This window comes from Siphateles boraxobius, unplaced genomic scaffold, assembly GCF_051911475.1.
Source record: "Siphateles boraxobius isolate OS27281-9 unplaced genomic scaffold, OSU_SipBor_1 130, whole genome shotgun sequence".
NCBI classification, from domain to species: Eukaryota; Metazoa; Chordata; class Actinopteri; order Cypriniformes; family Leuciscidae; genus Siphateles; species Siphateles boraxobius.
In genome coordinates this window covers 32,621,276-32,639,141 of record NW_027508734.1, presented here as the reverse complement: position 1 = coordinate 32,639,141, position 17,866 = coordinate 32,621,276, and the positions used below count along the sequence as shown (strand labels likewise).

General features: G+C 38.3%; 1 protein-coding gene across 1 annotated transcript; it reads left to right on the top strand.

The window, feature by feature from the left end:
- Positions 1 to 2,981: 2,981 nt before the first annotated feature.
- Positions 2,982 to 9,590, top strand: LOC143736631 (uncharacterized). Its single transcript, XM_077227306.1, has 5 exons — positions 2,982 to 3,071; positions 5,841 to 6,862; positions 7,053 to 7,208; positions 8,662 to 8,754; positions 8,864 to 9,590. Exons 2-5 carry the CDS (start codon positions 5,855 to 5,857, stop codon positions 9,179 to 9,181), a joined length of 1,575 nt encoding a protein of 524 aa, XP_077083421.1. The 5' UTR covers positions 2,982 to 3,071; positions 5,841 to 5,854; the 3' UTR covers positions 9,182 to 9,590.
- Positions 9,591 to 17,866: the final 8,276 nt, after the last annotated feature.

Genomic DNA, 17,866 nt, shown 5'->3' with positions numbered 1-17,866 from the left:
TGAACGCCAGTCCATGGGAACAGCTTCGAGGATATTGCATTTGATAGATGCCTTCAATGGGACTTGGAATGACAGCTATGAATCTGCTTGTGGATAGACAAAAACAAAAAAAACTTTGGGTATTCCCTTGGCTGCTGCCTCGTATAAAATTGAATTGAATTTGTCTTCAGACAGTGTCACACACTGAATACTCACGATGGCTGACGTTGCAAGAGCTGATCTTAAGTTTATATGTGGGTGGAAAATGAACATATGAGGCTGCAAGCCATTCATTATTGAGATCCATGCCATGTTGTGACAGATTCAATATGTTTGTTATACAATAAAATAAAGTGAAATACTGTTTACACCAGAGAGGTTGTATGTCCCAAAAGTTTAGCTTCATTTTCTGTTACCAATCACCAGTGTTTGGAATAACGCCGTTTAAAAGAAAGGCATTAGGTAACAACGTTATTTTTTCAGTAACAGGCTAATCTAACTAATTACTTTTCCCGTTGTTATAACGCCGTTAACGTTACTGGACGTTAAATGCGGTGCGTTACCACTACAGGTGTCAGTATGGTTTGAAATGTGCTGGGGACAGAGACGTGTTCAGAAGTGCATTTTGAGAAGTGCTGGGTACAAACTTGTCAAACTGTGCAGCCTCTCTGTTCAACCCGTAAATAAATCCATCGATCCGCAAATTTTGTTTGAGTTCTTAGGTCTAGAGATAGATCTTTTGCCAAGCGTGTCAGAGGTTACGGGTTCTAATCCGTCCTCGTATAGTTTTTTTTTTTCTCTCATCAAAACTCAACATGTTCATCAGTGGTTACAGTCAATATATCAAACAGGGACACGTTTGTGTGCATTTTATTTTGTGATTTCACCGGAATGAATAGAGAGTCTCCACAACAGTGATAGATTGAAGCGTCCGAGTGAAGACTGCGAGCCGCAAGAGAACACTGTATCCATGACACTGATCGCCGCAGCAACGAGAGCTCAGCTTGAGTTCAAAAACAACACATTTTAGCGCTAGATCTCGTATTTAATAGGAAATTAAATGGCAACGCATGGCGTTGTTAGAGTTTGATTTATTTAATTTGCTACAGTTACTGCAAACACACTTTATATTATTTAACTCTTTACTTTTGAAGAAAATACTTGAAGTACAGAATGTATTCCAGACCAGTTGTCTGACATTGGGAGTTTGATTTATTTAATTAAGAATAAGACTACAGAGCTAAACACACTTATTTTGTTGTTGTTGTATAAAAGTTTACTTTTGTTGTGAACAAAACACTTGGAAGTAGCCTACAGGTTGTTTACTTGACCAGTTGTATCAGGTTGAGAGAGTTTGATTTAATTTACTAGAATTAAGTGCACTTTATATGGTGTAACTGTTTACTTATCTTACAAAGATAATACTTGAAGTGCAGGATAAACCTCTTGCTGTCTGTCGACATGCAATAAATATTGAAAGTTATGTACAAACACCTGTTTGTTCTACTCATTTCAACTGACTTGTGAAAACTGCTAAAAAAAATCCAAATTCTTTGACATATAGCAACTTTTTTTTAACAGTAACACAAATAGTTAATTTCCCTGGTAACGAGTTACTTTTATTATAGAGTAAATCAGTTACTAACTCAGTTACTTTTTGAAACAAGTAGTGAGTAACTATAACTAATTACTTTTTTAAAGTAACGTTCCCAACACTGTCAATCACACTCAAAAAAATGAAAATTGGTAGTTGTTGGTCCTAAGAATCTAATTATGTTTAAATTAAATAATGCTCTTACGTTTGTGCATTAAAATTAAAACAGTTGTGTTGACAAAATTAGAAAAAGGGATATTTCCCATTTACACAGCTCACTTGTGTTAAATGAATGAAATGCAGTTGTGTTGCTTCTGCAGTACCGCACTTTGGTCAGCAGGTGGAGCTGTATTTGCACATGCGCAGATGGAAAGCACATCCAACGATCCTTCAGCTCACTCAAATTCCCTCATCGCCATTTTGTGCAGTCAAATGCAACATTTCACAATCAACGTTTTGTCTTTGTGGACACAGAGGTGAGGTATTTTACTTTTATGCATTTATATAAGCTAGAAGCTGTCAGTAGATTATCGCGAATATCGTGTTTTGTATGTTAGGCTATTTTAATGAAGTTGCCGCGTTCCTCGTCTGGTTTTCGCATTTAGGCATAACGTTACATTCGTGTGTTTCGATCTTTTATAATATGCATACTTGTTAACTTTGATGTGAATTTCCTCACACAAAGACACAAATAACTTATTAAATTGTTAGTTAATAAGAGTTTCTCCATTTATGTGTTAACAGAGATTGTTGTGTGTACGTTACTGTATAAAGCAAAGCACTTTCACATTTTAGTAATGTTATCAGTTTTAATAACTGTCTCAAATAATGGTGTTGAGCATTTTTATTTAATGTCAAATGTTAACTCTCAAACTTTGGAAGACCCAAATAACAGCTATAAACACATTTGACATGTGAATAAGATGGCATCTGATGTTAGCTAACGTTAAGTAATACAAGCTTGGTGGTTAGGCCTAATCTAAAGTGTAAACTATTTATCATGGATATACAGATTTTTACTGTATAGCATACCACTTATTAATAATTTATAAACCTGTATTAACTAATAATTTATAAATTACTTATATCTGAATTAACAAAACAATAAAAAAAAATTGCATACCACTTATTAGTCATTTATGAATGTAGTCATGTTTTGTAAATGATTAGTTCATCATTAACTAATAACCTTATAAGTGACTTATAACTAATTTAACAAAACATTCATAAAATGTTAGCACAGCACTTATTAATCATATGTGAATATAGACATGTTTTGTAAATTATTAGTTTATCATTAACTAATAACTTTTAAGTCACTTATAACTGAACGTTATTATAAAGTGTCACAGTGTTGTTTATATCATTATTATTCTTCGGTGACTTACATCTTGTTTTTTTTCTCACAGAGTTTTGGAGTTCTAGAGTCCTACATGTGGCTGTGCAGAGATTGTGGCTCGTCTCACACATCAAGATCAAAGCTTTTAAAACACTTCAGGTTGGTACATGGACACTATGGCCGCAGACAAGCATATCCATGCGCATATTCTTACTGTCCATGCACTTTTAAAACCTGGAATGCACTGCGGTCCCACTTATGCAGATCACATGGTAGTGAGCAGCAACCTCAAAAGCAAAATTCTAGCGAAAGTACAAAGATAAATTGTCATGTTTGTGGTGTTACTGACATTCCTTCAGTAAATGATTACTTTCTCCACATAAATAAGCATTTGCGCAGTCATGAGACAGTAAGTTGTATGTTTAAGGACTGCTTGTTTAAATCAAATGTGTATAGCACATTTAATTCACATAAGAGGCGAAAACATTGTCAGTGTTCGTTGACTGATTTTAAGGAAGGAATAGTGAAAACACAAGAAGTAAGAGGAATATCTGATGACACTCTTTCAAACGAAGAAATCAATACATCTACGTTAGAGGAGGATTCCGATTGTATTGATACAGGAGAGGTTCCAGAGAACTTGCCAAAGTTGGTAGAGCTAAAATTTGCTTCCTTGCTGTTGAAGCTTGAGAATCACTATCATGTCCCAGGCACAGCTGTCGATGAGTTGTTGGAGGACTTGCATTATTTACTGAGTGATGCTTCTTTCCCTTTGTCATACAGAATTATTGTAGACACCTTACAAAAGCACAGGATTGACAATGATGAGTTTCTAGTCAAAGACCTTGTTACATCTTTAAGTACAACAAATCCTTTACTCACAGCAATAAAGCATGGTGGTCCACTAGCCTCTGCATTTAAGCGTAAAGAATATTACAGGGAAAATTTTAAAGTTGTAGACTCCGTGGAGTATGTTCTTGAGGCCAAGAGAAACAGAACTTTTCAATATGTTCCAATACTTGAGTCTTTACAGAATCTACTTGGTCAGAATGACCTACTCGACAAAGTGGTTGAAAGTCACAGTTCTCAACAGTTAAGAAGAGATGTCCATCAGTACAGGTCAATTCAGGATGGTCAGTTTTTTAAAGCAAATGATTTCTTCTCAGATGAGTTGAGGATATCTGTGTGCTTATATGTCGATGACTTTGAAATTTGCAACCCTCTCGGGACGTCAAGAAAGAAGCACAAGATATGTGCAATCTACTGGATTTTGGGTAATGTGCCATCCATGTTTCAGTCAACTTTGTCTTCAATTTATCTTGCCGTTTTGTGCAAAACAGAAGACGTGAAGACATACGGATTTGAGAAAATCTTGCGACCTCTTTTGCAAGATCTCCAAACTTTGGAACAGCAAGGTGTGTATGTCCACCAGCTGGGAACATTCCTTAAAGGAACAGTACAATGTGTTGTAGCCGATAATCTTGCTGCACATTCAATGGCTGGCTTCATTGAGAACTTTTCAGGAGAGTACTGTTGTCGATTTTGTACAGCTTCTCATGCAGATTCTCAGACCAATGAAGTGAAGGCAGGTGAATTTACACTAAGGACTGCAGAAGAACACCAAGGACATGTGAAACTTGCAAAGGAGAAAGGTGTGAATGTCATGGCTGTGAAAAAAGCATGTGTTTTCAGTGACAGCCTTAGCTACTTTAATGTTACAACAGGGTATCCTCCTGATTTGGCTCATGATCTTTTTGAAGGCATAGTACCAGTTGAGCTGGCAGAGTGCTTTTCTGTACTTATTTCAAAGAAGATCTTGTCTCTTGATCTGCTCAATGAACTTATCCATAATTTTCCGTACAAGTGGGGTGATAAAACAAATCGACCTCAATTGGTTCCACAGACATTTGCAAGGAGAAAATCTGTTGGTGGCAATGCGCATGAAAATTGGTGTCTGTTAAGACTGCTGCCATTGATTATTGGGCATTTGGTGCCTGCAGATGAACCTGTGTGGCTTATGATTTTAGACTTGAAGGATATTGTGGAACTGGTTGTGTCTTCAGTTCATACAGATGAGACCATTGCATATTTGGAATGCAAGATCTCTGAACACCGTCAGAAGTATCAGGAGCTTTTCCCACTTAAACGACTGCTTCCAAAGCATCACTTTTTGGAGCACTATCCAGAAATGATTCGCTGCTTTGGTCCTTTAGTTTTTCTTTGGACATTACGTTTTGAAGCTAAGCATAGCTACTTCAAACAAGTAGTTCGACACACAAATTGCTTCAAGAACATAACACTAACTTTGGCAAGAAAACACCAATTGATGGTTGGATATAACCTCCACATACCCAGCCCTGAAAAGACCACCTTGCAGGTCAGACGTGTCTCTACCATCACAGTTGAGGTCATGAAAGAGGATGTCGTACAATGCCTTAATTCTAGATATCCTGGCATCACCACTGTCAATGTTGCTCAGAATGTTTCTTATGATGGCATTATGTATCGAAATGGCATGATAATTGCCCATGGGTCTCTTGGTGGACTTCCAGAATTTGCAGAAATTGCTCAAATTTGTATAATCGAAGACAACCTTGCTTTCATTGCCAAAAAAATGTGTTCATGGTATCGAGATCACTTCAGGGCGTTTGAATTGGTACCAACTCTTGAAATTTGCTTAATTACCCACAATGAGTTGAAAGACCCGTACCCTCTTGCAGACTATAAGGTTGGCGGTGTCCGAATGATTACCCTAAAACGACACATACTAATAGATGAGGTGTAATAACCAGCCACTGAAGTCCTGTGTGGACTTGTCTATTTGATGTCTATTTCATTTTATAGTAAACATCTATTTAATGTCAATAGTTTGGATTGGTCTTCTGGTATTGTATTCATATATTCATCCCCTCTCTCTCTCTCTTTCAGATAAGTTTGACAGGATGGGTACCCCAGCCAAACTTCTAGTAATCTTGGGAGAAAATAATTGTGAAAGGTTAAACCTCCCAACTGGTATACCAAACTCGTTGAATGACCTTAAAAGAGAGATCCAGACACAACTGAGAGTACTTGAAGATTTTCGACTTCAATTCAAAGATCCAGACTTTAATGATTTTGTCAACCTCACTTCTACTTCAGACATACAGGATAGAGCTACACTTAAGGTCATTCAGTTGCCTACATCTACAAGTTTTCCAACTACTTCATCTGTGCCAGAAATAAATGAGACCTCTTCAGTATCATCTTGTGACACAGACATAATCTCTTCCTCACAGTCATCTTTACTTTCAACTCCAGAATCTGTGTCCTCAGTTAGAAGTCAGGCATGGCCTGAACGTTTCCCAGTACCACAGTTTAGTTTTGATGCTGAGATTCAACTTCAAAAAGCTCAACTTGCTTATCAGACTGATGGTACTGTCCTGAGCCCCAATGCCAAGCTGAAGTCTGATATTTTGGATGCTTTAGCTTCAGAAATAATAAAGTACAAGGCATACCCTACAAGTGCAGATCTTGATGATGTTGCTGCTGCTTTGGTACAGAAGCACCCGTGCCTCAAAGAAAAAGGCTCTGTGAGCGGCTACTATGGCTGGAAAATAAGTTTGAAATATAAGATGGCAAACTACAGAACTAAATTGAGGAACATAGGATGTTCTGAGTTAAACATCAACTCCCACAAGCGAAAAGGATCCATGGGAAGTCCCAACCAAGTGAAAAAACCTAGAAAAGCCGAGGTTAATTACTGTCCAGATTACCCATACGGTGAAACAAAAGATACCCTTGAAAAGCAAAGGATGACACTACTGTCTGAGGTGACTAAAAGAAACAATGAGCAGGTTATCAAGGTCCTGATGGAGAGAACATTTGCGCTCCGGAGGCATGAGGTGGTAGAAGATATGCCGTTCATCGCTGAATTTAGGAACAGATGGCCAGCACTCTTTACTGAGAGAGAGGTAAGTCTTTATATGTAATGTCAGTTATGATTAGATACTTGAATGGTTTTTATAATTCTAAAATATGAAAATGTTAATTTGTAATTTTTTATGTCATCTTTTAGTGAAGGTAAAAAAAAAAATTTGTTCAATGTTTTTTAAACATGTTTATCAGCAGCCAACATGATTTGTTCTTTCAAAATTGTATTAGGTATCTGCAGAATTCAGTAGGATTACAACTATCCCTTTGGTGTCCAAATTTATGGGTCAGCTGGATCATTTCTCAGCCCAGCTCCTTAGAATCTTCAGGAAGAAAGGAGGAACAGCAACACAGAAGATGACAAACATCCTGTCAGTTATGGATCAGGTATGTTCTCTAAATTCATCATAATTTTAAATCGGACAATAATTAATAATAGATCCAAGATGTCCATGTCTTTCTTTCTTCAGTCGAAAAGAAATTAAGGTTTTTGATGAAAACATTCCAGGATTTTTCTCCATATAATGGACTTCATTGGGTACCAAACGGTCCAAGGTCCAAATGACAGTTTCAGTGCAGCTTTAAATGGCTTTAAACAATACCAGACGATGAATAAGGGTCTTATCTAGCTAAACGAGCAGTCATTTCAAAAATAAATAAAAAAGTTTAAGTTTTATAAGCACAAATGCTCTCCTTGCTCTGTTTTGTGATGCGCGTTTGTGACGTAACGTGATACGCAATTACATTGAAAAGGTCACGAACAAACGTCACGAACACGCATTACAGAACAGAGCAAGGTGAGCATTTGTGCTTATAAAACTTAAACTTTTTTATTTATTTTTTAAATGGCCGATGGTTTCGCTAGATAAGACCCTTATTCATCGTCTGGTATCGTTTAAAGCCCTTTGAAGCTGCACTGAAACTGTCATTTGGACCTTGAACCGTTTGGGTCCCATTGAAGTCCATTATATGGAGAAAAATCCTAGAATGTTTTCATCAAAAACCTTAATTTCTTTTCAACTGAAGAAAGAAAGACATGGACATCTTGGATGACATGGGGGTGAGTAAATTATCAGCAAAAGTTTTTTTTAAAGTGAACTAATCCTTTAAGTATCCCTTTAAAGTCTGGTATATACAGTACTGTGCAAAAGTCTTAGGCATGTTAATATTTTCACCCCAAAAAAATGGTTTTAAGCCAGGTATTTAAATCTTTTACTGCAGTGTGTCAGTACAAAATGTCGGTTTACATTTCCAAACATTCTTTTTGCCATTAATTGTAATAATCCAGTGACATCTTTATATGCACAAGGAGTCTGACAATAGCCAATATGATCCACACAGAGATTGGATCTCATCATCATCAAGTCTGTCTATGATTACATGAAGAAACAGAAACACTGAGAAAGATTCAATCCAGAAGATCTGCGTCAACATCTCTAAGACACCTGAAGAAACCTTCCTGCGAAGCTACAGTAATTTTTGTACTGTTTTAAAACATAATGCCATAAATAGATTTTATTTACTTAACTTCTATTAACTACATAAAACCAATACTTGGTGTGACCAGCCTTTGCTTTTGTCCAGGTACACTTGCTCATAGTTTTTCAGTTAGCTTTGCAGGAAGGTTTCTTCAGGTGTCTTGGAGATGTTGACGCAGCTCTTCTGGATTTAATCTTTCTCAGTTTTTCTCTTTCTTCATGTAATCACAAGAATGACAAACTTGACTTGAATGAAAACATCACAGTGGAATAATCTGTATAATGCTACTTAAAATGTTACAGGTACAGTAACAAGTCTAAAAAGCAAAGTGCTAACTAATGCTCATTTCAATTTTTTTCAGAATGACACCATCGAAAAAAAACGGGAATGCATCTTGAAAGCCCTTACGGTTTACATGAACGAAGACCCCACAAACCTTGTGAAGGAGTACTTGGTAAGTTATTTACTTTAAAAAAAAACTATTGTATGTTTCTTTACAACCAACTCCCACTTTCACCCCAGATCTGTTATTAATTATTTCTATTTGTGTTTTACTTTTTTAGGATGTTGAACATGATGAAGCCCAAACTTCAGTGCGCAACACCACCCTAGGCATTTATGTCATCGTACATGAAGGGGCAGATGCTACAGACGCTTATGAAGATGTCGGCATTATCATTGAAGGCGTCCAAATACTCGAAAACCTGAACAATGTGGCTAATGCTTGTTCTGTGATGCTTGGTCTAATTTACACTTTAAACTTGGCTTACCCACAGGACCTGAGGTACACTTTTGAAGTATTTCAAAAGATTTTTATGGAGCTAGATGCACACAAGCTTTCAAACAAGGTCCAGGTCCTGAAAAATAAACTCCTTTCGTAAACGCTGTAACTTGATGTCAGGAGTAACTTGATGTCAGGACCAAGAGCCAGGAAGGCGTAATGGAGTTTGTTTTCTCCATAATGTTGCATACTGTTGCATACAGTACATACATAATACTGTTGTTTTTTTTTTTTGTTTTTTTTTTATGCAATTAAAAGGAGGCAAAAGAAGACTGCTATTATTTTTCAAGTATAACACATGTATGTGAATATTTTATAAATCCTTTAATTTAAAGACAACATGCTTTTATTTATTTTTATTTTCTTGTAATAAGCAGATTCTTTACATTTTGAAAAGTAAAGTTAGTCTTTTGATATTACATATTTTGTACAAGTTATTCTTGTTGGAATTTTGGTTGAAAGTTTTCAGAATTGTTATTGAATGGATTCAATAAAAAACTGGAACAGAATGAAAATGGATTATTTATTTTGGATGAATTTAAAAAAATTAATTTTAGGATAATTGTAGTTAATTAACTTTATTGTTTAAAACAAAACCAAGACTGGTAAGTTGATTCAACTAAACAACATTGCATTTACCTTAAGTAATTCACTTACGTTTACCGAAATAAATAATGTTACTTAAATCCAACATAACCCAGTTATGTGCATTCTGTTGACATAAAAAAGTTAAGTTAGTCCAACATATCATTTTTTTGAGTGCACCATAGACGGCAGACAATGCATTACTGGTATCTCATTCTGTTTTCCTTTCCCCCTTTCAGTCAATGTTGCTATGAATCTCCAGACATAAGCATATGCCACAGTGTCACTCCTAAACTGAAGCTATGCACCAATTAACATACTATGAGAACATATAAATCTGGTTGTTTAACAGATATCAGTAGGACTATGACAAACGTCAATATGTTCCAGGATGGGCATAACTTAAATTACTTTTAGTTAATACAGAAATTATGCCGTGGCATGGCATAACATAGAAAGAAAGAAAGAAAGAAAGAAAGAAAGAAAGAAAGAAAGAAAGAAAGAAAGAAAGAAAGAAAGAAAGAAAGAAAGAAAGAAAGAAAGAAAGAAAGAAAGGAAAAGATTAGAGGCTAGCCTTTGGCAAATTTAGTCAAATCAAATGACATTGCAGAGCTTAAGTCAATTATAAATAAATCAATGGCCCTGAGTCAGGCTCCTGTGACAAGTTTTGGGATAGACAGGCCAAATCTTGTTTGACTAACAGGCAAAGACTCCCAAGACTCTCACCTTTATTTCACTAAGTCTAGCACTTTCTGAGTATTGCAAGAAAGGAATGAAGGTGAGCAGGGAATGTGCAACGCACTATAAGTGAGAAGAACAGATAACCATGTTTAAGTTTCATTATTAAACCAATTATGGCTTGTTAAATTGTTATATTCAAGAGAAATAACACATAGCATAATCCTACATTTGCAGGGGTTTCAGTTAAATTATACTTTCAAAAGTGTTTGTGTGTTTAGTGTAATCCTTACACAGAGCTAATTACTTAAGTGCTATAATTACATGACAAATAAATTTAGGAACACTTTCACCCACAATGAATTCAACTGGCTTAATTGGTCCCACCGCAAATTCTTTGTAACATCCATGAAATTGCCAAATGGCTGGTCCTTCCAAATAATCTTTTTTTTTTCTTTTCTTTTTTTTTCTTTTATAACATAATTGCATTACTCCATGTGATACCAATTATCACTGGAATCAAGATATATCAGCTTCCCATGTCTCCCTAAGCCAAACAAAAAATTGAATAGACGTATTTCTTTAAAGTCATCCCCATCATTAAAATTAATTTAAACCCTTGGTTGAGTGGGAACAGCCCAGAGCAACTTACCAGCTGCCTTAAAACATCCCTGACCATATCTGTGTACCCTAGTGGCTAGTTTGGATATTGATGTGAAACTGCCTGCCAGCTTGCCTCATCTCTGGCCACTTGCCAGCAACAGGAAAGAAATAATTATACTAAAGGCCTAACCCTCAATGACTAAGATGCTGCCATTCAAGTAGATGGATGAACCCATTTTCAGGCTTGTTTGTTGAACTACATATAACTAACATAAAACACTATGATCTATCATAATCCTCTGAATCACCACATGTATTTTCCAATGCAAACATTTATGTTTCCTCATATTATATTATATTATATTATATTATATTATATTATATTATATTATATTATATTGTATTATATTATCGTAATCACTTGCACACCAAAATGTGAAATGATATGCCTCCAATTATCCTTTGAGGGTGGTTTGATTGGCTGCATATGGTTTTACAAAACAACTCCTACACTGCACACAAGACATACAACCAGTGTGTTTCTTCTGCTTTGTCTACAGCAGAATTAGATATAATAAGTTGAAACAAAGCAAGCACTGGTCTATGTATTCATCTTATCATTTTCTTCTCTTCTTTCTTTCTGTAGGATTCCTGCAGGGGGGTCTCGGGGGGTCTCGGGGTTTTGCCGGGAGAGGGGTTTAGGGGGGGCATCGGGGCTGATAGCATATCACAGTCACAACCGAAGCTTTGCAGCATTTTTTACAGCAAGTCATCTGAGCCACTTCGCCTCAGTTTGCCTCTTCTCCAAATCTCTCCAAACCTGCCATACACATACTCAACCTCCCACAGTGTAATCACATTCAGAACCCAAAAGGCACAGACCAAGTCAGTACTGAAAAACTGTGCAAAATCTTCAAGCGGCTGTTGTTTGAGACTGACTAGTTCTCTGAAAATATTGCCCACTAGAATTCACTCTTTTCAGAATGCTGAAAGTCGATAGATCAGAATCGTTAGTCGATCGAGATGGGCAATGGAATACGTGTGAGATCAGGCGGTTGTTTCAGTGGACTTATATATTCGACCTTCCATCATTTCCCAGCACATTTGACCACAACTTGTCCTGCAAAGTGCCCATGTTTGCCATTACCGGGATGCTATTTTAAATGTTATAAAAACCAGTTTGGGGACGAAGGCTGGTCTAGGGTTACAACTAGGAGCTCCACGATCAATCTCAGGCCTTTTTCCCCTCTCACTCCATCTCTCCCTCAGGTTGTTGAAACACACATAAAAACCACATATTAGGTAACATAGACCCATTTAGAAAGCAATTTAAAGCACTCCGCAACCGTCGCTGCTGGTGAAGAAGTCTAGCCTCTTAATTATCCTGTATCAGTGTTACAGAAAATGCTTCCAAATATTACTCTTTGTTTTCCTGCTGTCAGCCTCCAGCTTATGTAGCAGGCTTTTAAGTATCTCCTTGTGTTAGACTAAGGTTTCCAACATGGAGAGAAAAAGTAGAAGGTCTCATTGTTTGCCCTCTGCCACAAATTGCATTTTACAGGCATTTAAATATTTGTGAAGAATTTCAGATAAATCAAAAGCATGCACAGATAAAAAACTCTTCTATGGATATTAGTGTGATTGCGCTTACAAGCACAGACCAGTGAGCTTATGGACTTATCTATTCCATGCACTCCATGCCGATGGTCTTCATTCCCATAGGCTGATTATTTCCATGTGTGATTCCCCACTCAAAACTTCCCTAAACACCAAGGAGAAATTCTGAAATCCAGACAATCTAGCACCCACCTACCAAGGAGGAGCATTTTCAATCAGCTTAACTCCTACCACTGAATTTAATTTTAATTAAACAGTTAATGAGCCATGGGATTAATGCCAATGGCTTTTTAAAGCAAACATCTATAAATCATTAAGGCCTCATTTGGAAGGGGAAAGGGAAATTTGCCTGTGGCAGACTGGGATCCTCTCCCCTCTCTAGGGCCAATTGAACCCAAGCCCACGCATCCACAGTCGACATCATACAGGCAGGGCTATTGAGTAGCCCATGTTTTTCATCCATTTCAATAACACAGCAAGAGCTAAAAAAGAGCCACAGATGGGACTCAAGCACAACAAACCTTTCTACCTGACATTGTCTCCACATACTAAAGGTCAGCAGCGGGGGAACGGCATGACGATTGGGGTCCTATATGGGGCAACGCTGGCAGGGTTAGTATGGCCAAATGAGCTTCCCTTCCACACTGCTGGAGAACTCTATTACAGGCCTGGACACTGCTGAACGAAAGGAAAGGAAAGTGTATGAACACATGGTCAGAGCTTTTTCTGAAAATATAGTAGAACTTAAGTTTTCATCATGTTGCTTATGACCACTAAAACTAAATGTTGCTGTAAACATCACAAATGTGCAAGCTCCATCACAAGCCTTTTTATTCTTTCTACAATAAATAACATAAAAGAAAGTATCCATTTATGAGAAATAGTTCAGCTTTTACTAAATCGGACATAAAGCCATTTGAATCATAAACAGATAAACATACATATTTTTGTTAATTTTAATGACAATCTGGCTAATGACATTTTTTTCATTTTTTTCCCGAAATATCAACTTCAAATCGCCTACTCATCACATCGCCTCTAAAGGAATGCAATCAACATCTTAACGCTATGTCCGATGGGGCTCTCATTTGTAACAATTAGTGCTCAGTCACATGCATGCTTCATGGCTTAAAACCAATTTAAAGCATCAATGTCTTAATAAGTCAGCTTCTAATCATAACTGCTGGCACAGCATCCAATCCCATAATGACCCATAAATTCTGCTCCATGACTCCATTGATCATCACCCTCAGACGAGATGAGCCAGTTAATATTATCAAGATGTACTTTCATCTTAAGTATTCATTCATGATTACGCTGCATCACTGGTTACTCACTAGCTGGTGGCTTTAACTAGCAAACACACACACACACACACACACACGCACAGGCACACGCACACTCACACACACACACACACACACTCACACACACACACACACACACACACACACACACAGAAAGAGAGACAGTCACTCAAAGGGACTGATTGTAGACCTAGAGCTATTATTTAAACAATATTCATATTTGTGTAGTCCATCCTATATTGCATCATATATGGGCCAGAGAAGAAAAATAATTTAGGCAAACTCAGTTAAACAGCCTAATTCACATTGCATTTTAATGAAACATAAGATAATGAAAAATGTTAAACAAAATTTTTAAATGGTTTAATCAAAATGTTGTCCAGCAGTGTTGCTTCAAAGAAAATATCTGCCAAATGAATTTTAATGAAGAAATTTAAAGATTCCAAAAAGAAGAGGATTGTCTACAATAGCAAACCAAAAAAGAAACATGACGACAAGTGTTTTTTTTTTTTTTTTAAAGGGACAACAGAGAGAGGAGGGCATTACCCAGAGACATCACCGCAGCTTTTCCTGCTCATTGACATAGCCTGTAAATGAAAGGAAATTTAGCCTCGCGGTATGTAGTCTTACTTTTGAGTCTCACAGTTTTTTTCAGTCAGCGTTTGTCCAACCAGTTGTCACATTTTCAAAACTCTAAACACAATTAGCACAGCATCGGTCTTTTGTGGCCATACAATTCACACATTTCATGTCGTTTTCACACAATATGCAGTCAGTGAACATATTTCCACAATGCTTACATTTTCTTAACAGACAAGCTATACCTCCCAACAAAATTATGGATTGTTTTTGTAGTATTTACAAATGTTAACACACACCATCCCACAATAGCAAAAACAATATTACAAACCTTAGATACAGTATAAAAAACTCTGCTTCTGCAATGATATAAGTTCAAAAACAATATATCTCAGCAGATAATAAACAAACAATTGAATAATTGACACACAGCTGATTTATGTTGGGTAAATTGGGCCAACCACAGCTGAATCCAGTCTGGCTTAGACTCAGTGGCAGGGGTAATTTTTTTCTATTACATTGACACTTATACAGTAAAAGGAGGACTTTGAGGAGTGATGTTTTTGGAAACAGAAACAGAAAAACAAAAACACTGTAATGTCTGGACGAGGAAGAGTAAGAGCAAGGGGCCCAGGGAGAAGATCAGGCCCAATGAGAGATGCGGTGAGAGGTGCAGGAGCAGTGAGAGGTGCAGGAGCAGTGAGAGATGTGGTGAGAGGTGCAGGGGCAGTGAGAGATGCAGTGAGAGGTGCAGGAGTAGTGAGAGATGCAATGAGAGGTACAGGAGCAGTGAGAGGTGCAGGAGCAGTGAGAGATTCAGTGAGAGGTACAGGAGCAGTGAGAGATGCAGTGAAAGGTGCAGGAGCAGTGAGAGATGCAGTGAAAGGTGCAGGAGCAGTGAGAGATAAAGTGAGAGGTGTAGGAGCAGTGAGAGATGCAGTGAGAGGTGCGGGAGCAGTGAGAGATGTGGTGAGAGGTGCAGGGGCAGTGAGAGATGCAGCGAGAGGTGCAGGAGTAGTGAGAGATGCAATGAGAGGTACAGGAGCAGTGCCAGGTGCAGGAGCAGTGAGAGATTCAGTGAGAGGTACAGGAGCAGAGAGAGATGCAGTGAAAGGTGCAGGAGCAGTGAGAGGTGCAGGAGCAGTGAGAGATAAAGTGAGAGGTGCAGGAGCAGTGAGAGATGCAGTGAGAGGTGCAGGAGCAGTGAGAGGTGCAGTGAGAGGTGCAGGAGCAGTCAGAGATGCATTGAGAGGTACAGGAGCAGTAAGAGATGCAGTGAAAGGTGCAGGAGCAGTGAGAGATGCAGTGAAAGGTGCAGGAGCAGTGAGAGGTGCAGGAGCAGTGAGAGATAAAGTGAGAGGTGCAGGAGCAGTGAGAGATGCAGTGAGAGGTGCAGGAGCAGTGAGAGATGCAGTGAGAGGTGCAGGAGCAGTGAGAGATGCAGTGAAAGGTGCAGGAGCAGTGAGAGGTGCAGGAGCAGTAAGAGATGCAGTGAGAGGTGCATGAGCAGTGAGAGATGCAGTGAAAGGTGCAGGAGCAGTGAGAGATGCAGTGAGAGGTACAGGAGCAGTGAGAGATGCAGTGAGAGATAAAGTGAGAGGTGCAGGAGCAGTGAGAGATGCAGTGAGAGGTGCAGGAGCAGTGAGAGGTGCAGGAGCAGTCAGAGATGCAGTGAGATGTACAGGAGCAGTGAGAGATGCAGTGAAAGGTGCAGGAGCAGTGAGAGATGCAGTGAAAGGTGCAGGAGCAGTGAGAGGTGCAGGAGCAGTGAGAGATAAACTGAGAGGTGCAGGAGCAGTGAGAGATGCAGTGAGAGGTGCAGGAGCAGTGAGAGATGCAGTGAGAGGTGCAGGAGCAGTCAGAGATGCAGTGAGAGGTGCAGGAACAGTGAGAGATGCAGTGAAAGGTGCAGGAGCAGTGAGAGGTGCAGGAGCAGTAAGATATGCAGTGAGAGGTGCATGAGCAGTGAGAGATGCAGTGAAAGGTGCAGGAGCAGTGAGAGATGCAGTGAGAGGTACAGGAGCAGTGAGAGATGCAGTGAAAGTTGCAGGAACAGTGAAAGGTGCAGGAGCAGTGAGAGGTGCAGGAGCAGTGAGAGATGCAGTGAGAGGTAAAGGAGCAGTGAGAGATGCAGTGAAAGTTGCAGGAACAGTGAAAGGTGCAGGAGCAGTGAGAGATGCAATGAGAGGTACAGGAGCAGTGAGAGATGCAATGAGAGGTGCAGGAGCAGTGAGAGGTACAGGAGCAGTGAGAGATGCAGTGAGAGGTGCAGGAGCAGTGAGAGTTACCTGGGACAATGTGGCTTTCCATCATTCGCAAGCAATAACAACATGGTCTGAAGTCCACCCAAGACTGGTAAATCTCTTCCTTCCACCCTATTCACCTTTCCTCAACCTCATGGAGGAGTTATTTCCCTATTCACCTCCACCCCCCCCCCCCCCCCCCATGCAAATGACTTTGAAATGCCAGTCTTATTAAGTTTTAAACAACTAACATGCAAAACTAATCTAAAACAGTTGTATGCAATGACCCCCGATTTCATTTTGAAATTGTGCATTTTTTCTTTCTTTCTTTTTTATTTTTTTTTGTGTGAAATCCTTTGATTTATTATAACTATAAGTCTGAGTGTTCATTGGATTTCATGCTGCTAAATGTGGATACAAAGTACCTGACAGCTCACACAAATGCACCACATGGACACAGATAAACAAACATAATACCCCCACACCAGCCAGACTGTGTGATGGAGGCTCCTTACTGCTTCCAAGTGGTTTTGTCAGTTATTGTAAATTTTGCACAAAAAAAAAGTTTAGAGTATAGAAAGGAAAATCAATTTCAAACTTTTCAATTTGACAGATTTAATGATTGTAGACCCCCCACCACCCACCTGTGGGTAATATATTTTGTGATTTTTACACAGAGAGCTATTGTATTATAAAAAGAATTGAATTCCCAGTCTCCAGTGACCTGTGCTAAATTTACCTTAAACTAAATCACCAAAGCCTACTGGTGCTTGAAAGTGAAGGCAGGTGCACAGCCTCCTCCCGGCTATTGCCAGAGAAGGCAAGCCACTCTCTTTTTTACATGCCTTTATATATATATATATATATATATATATATATATATATATATATATATATATATATATATATATATATATATATATATATATATATATATATATATTATCAATTTAACCTTTTTTCTTTTGATTTTCTAAAAGTCAAACAACATAACACTGGGAACTATTTTACATACACATGCTGTATATATAGATGTCACATTCCCTTGAATGTTTCATTCTTCAGAATACAGAGCCCTCCTCATTTTCCCCCCGCCAATTCCTTTTGATCTCTTCTCTTTTGTGTTGACAGTCCATAGCAACTTTTGCCAGTTCGAGTGATTTTCAGAGGACA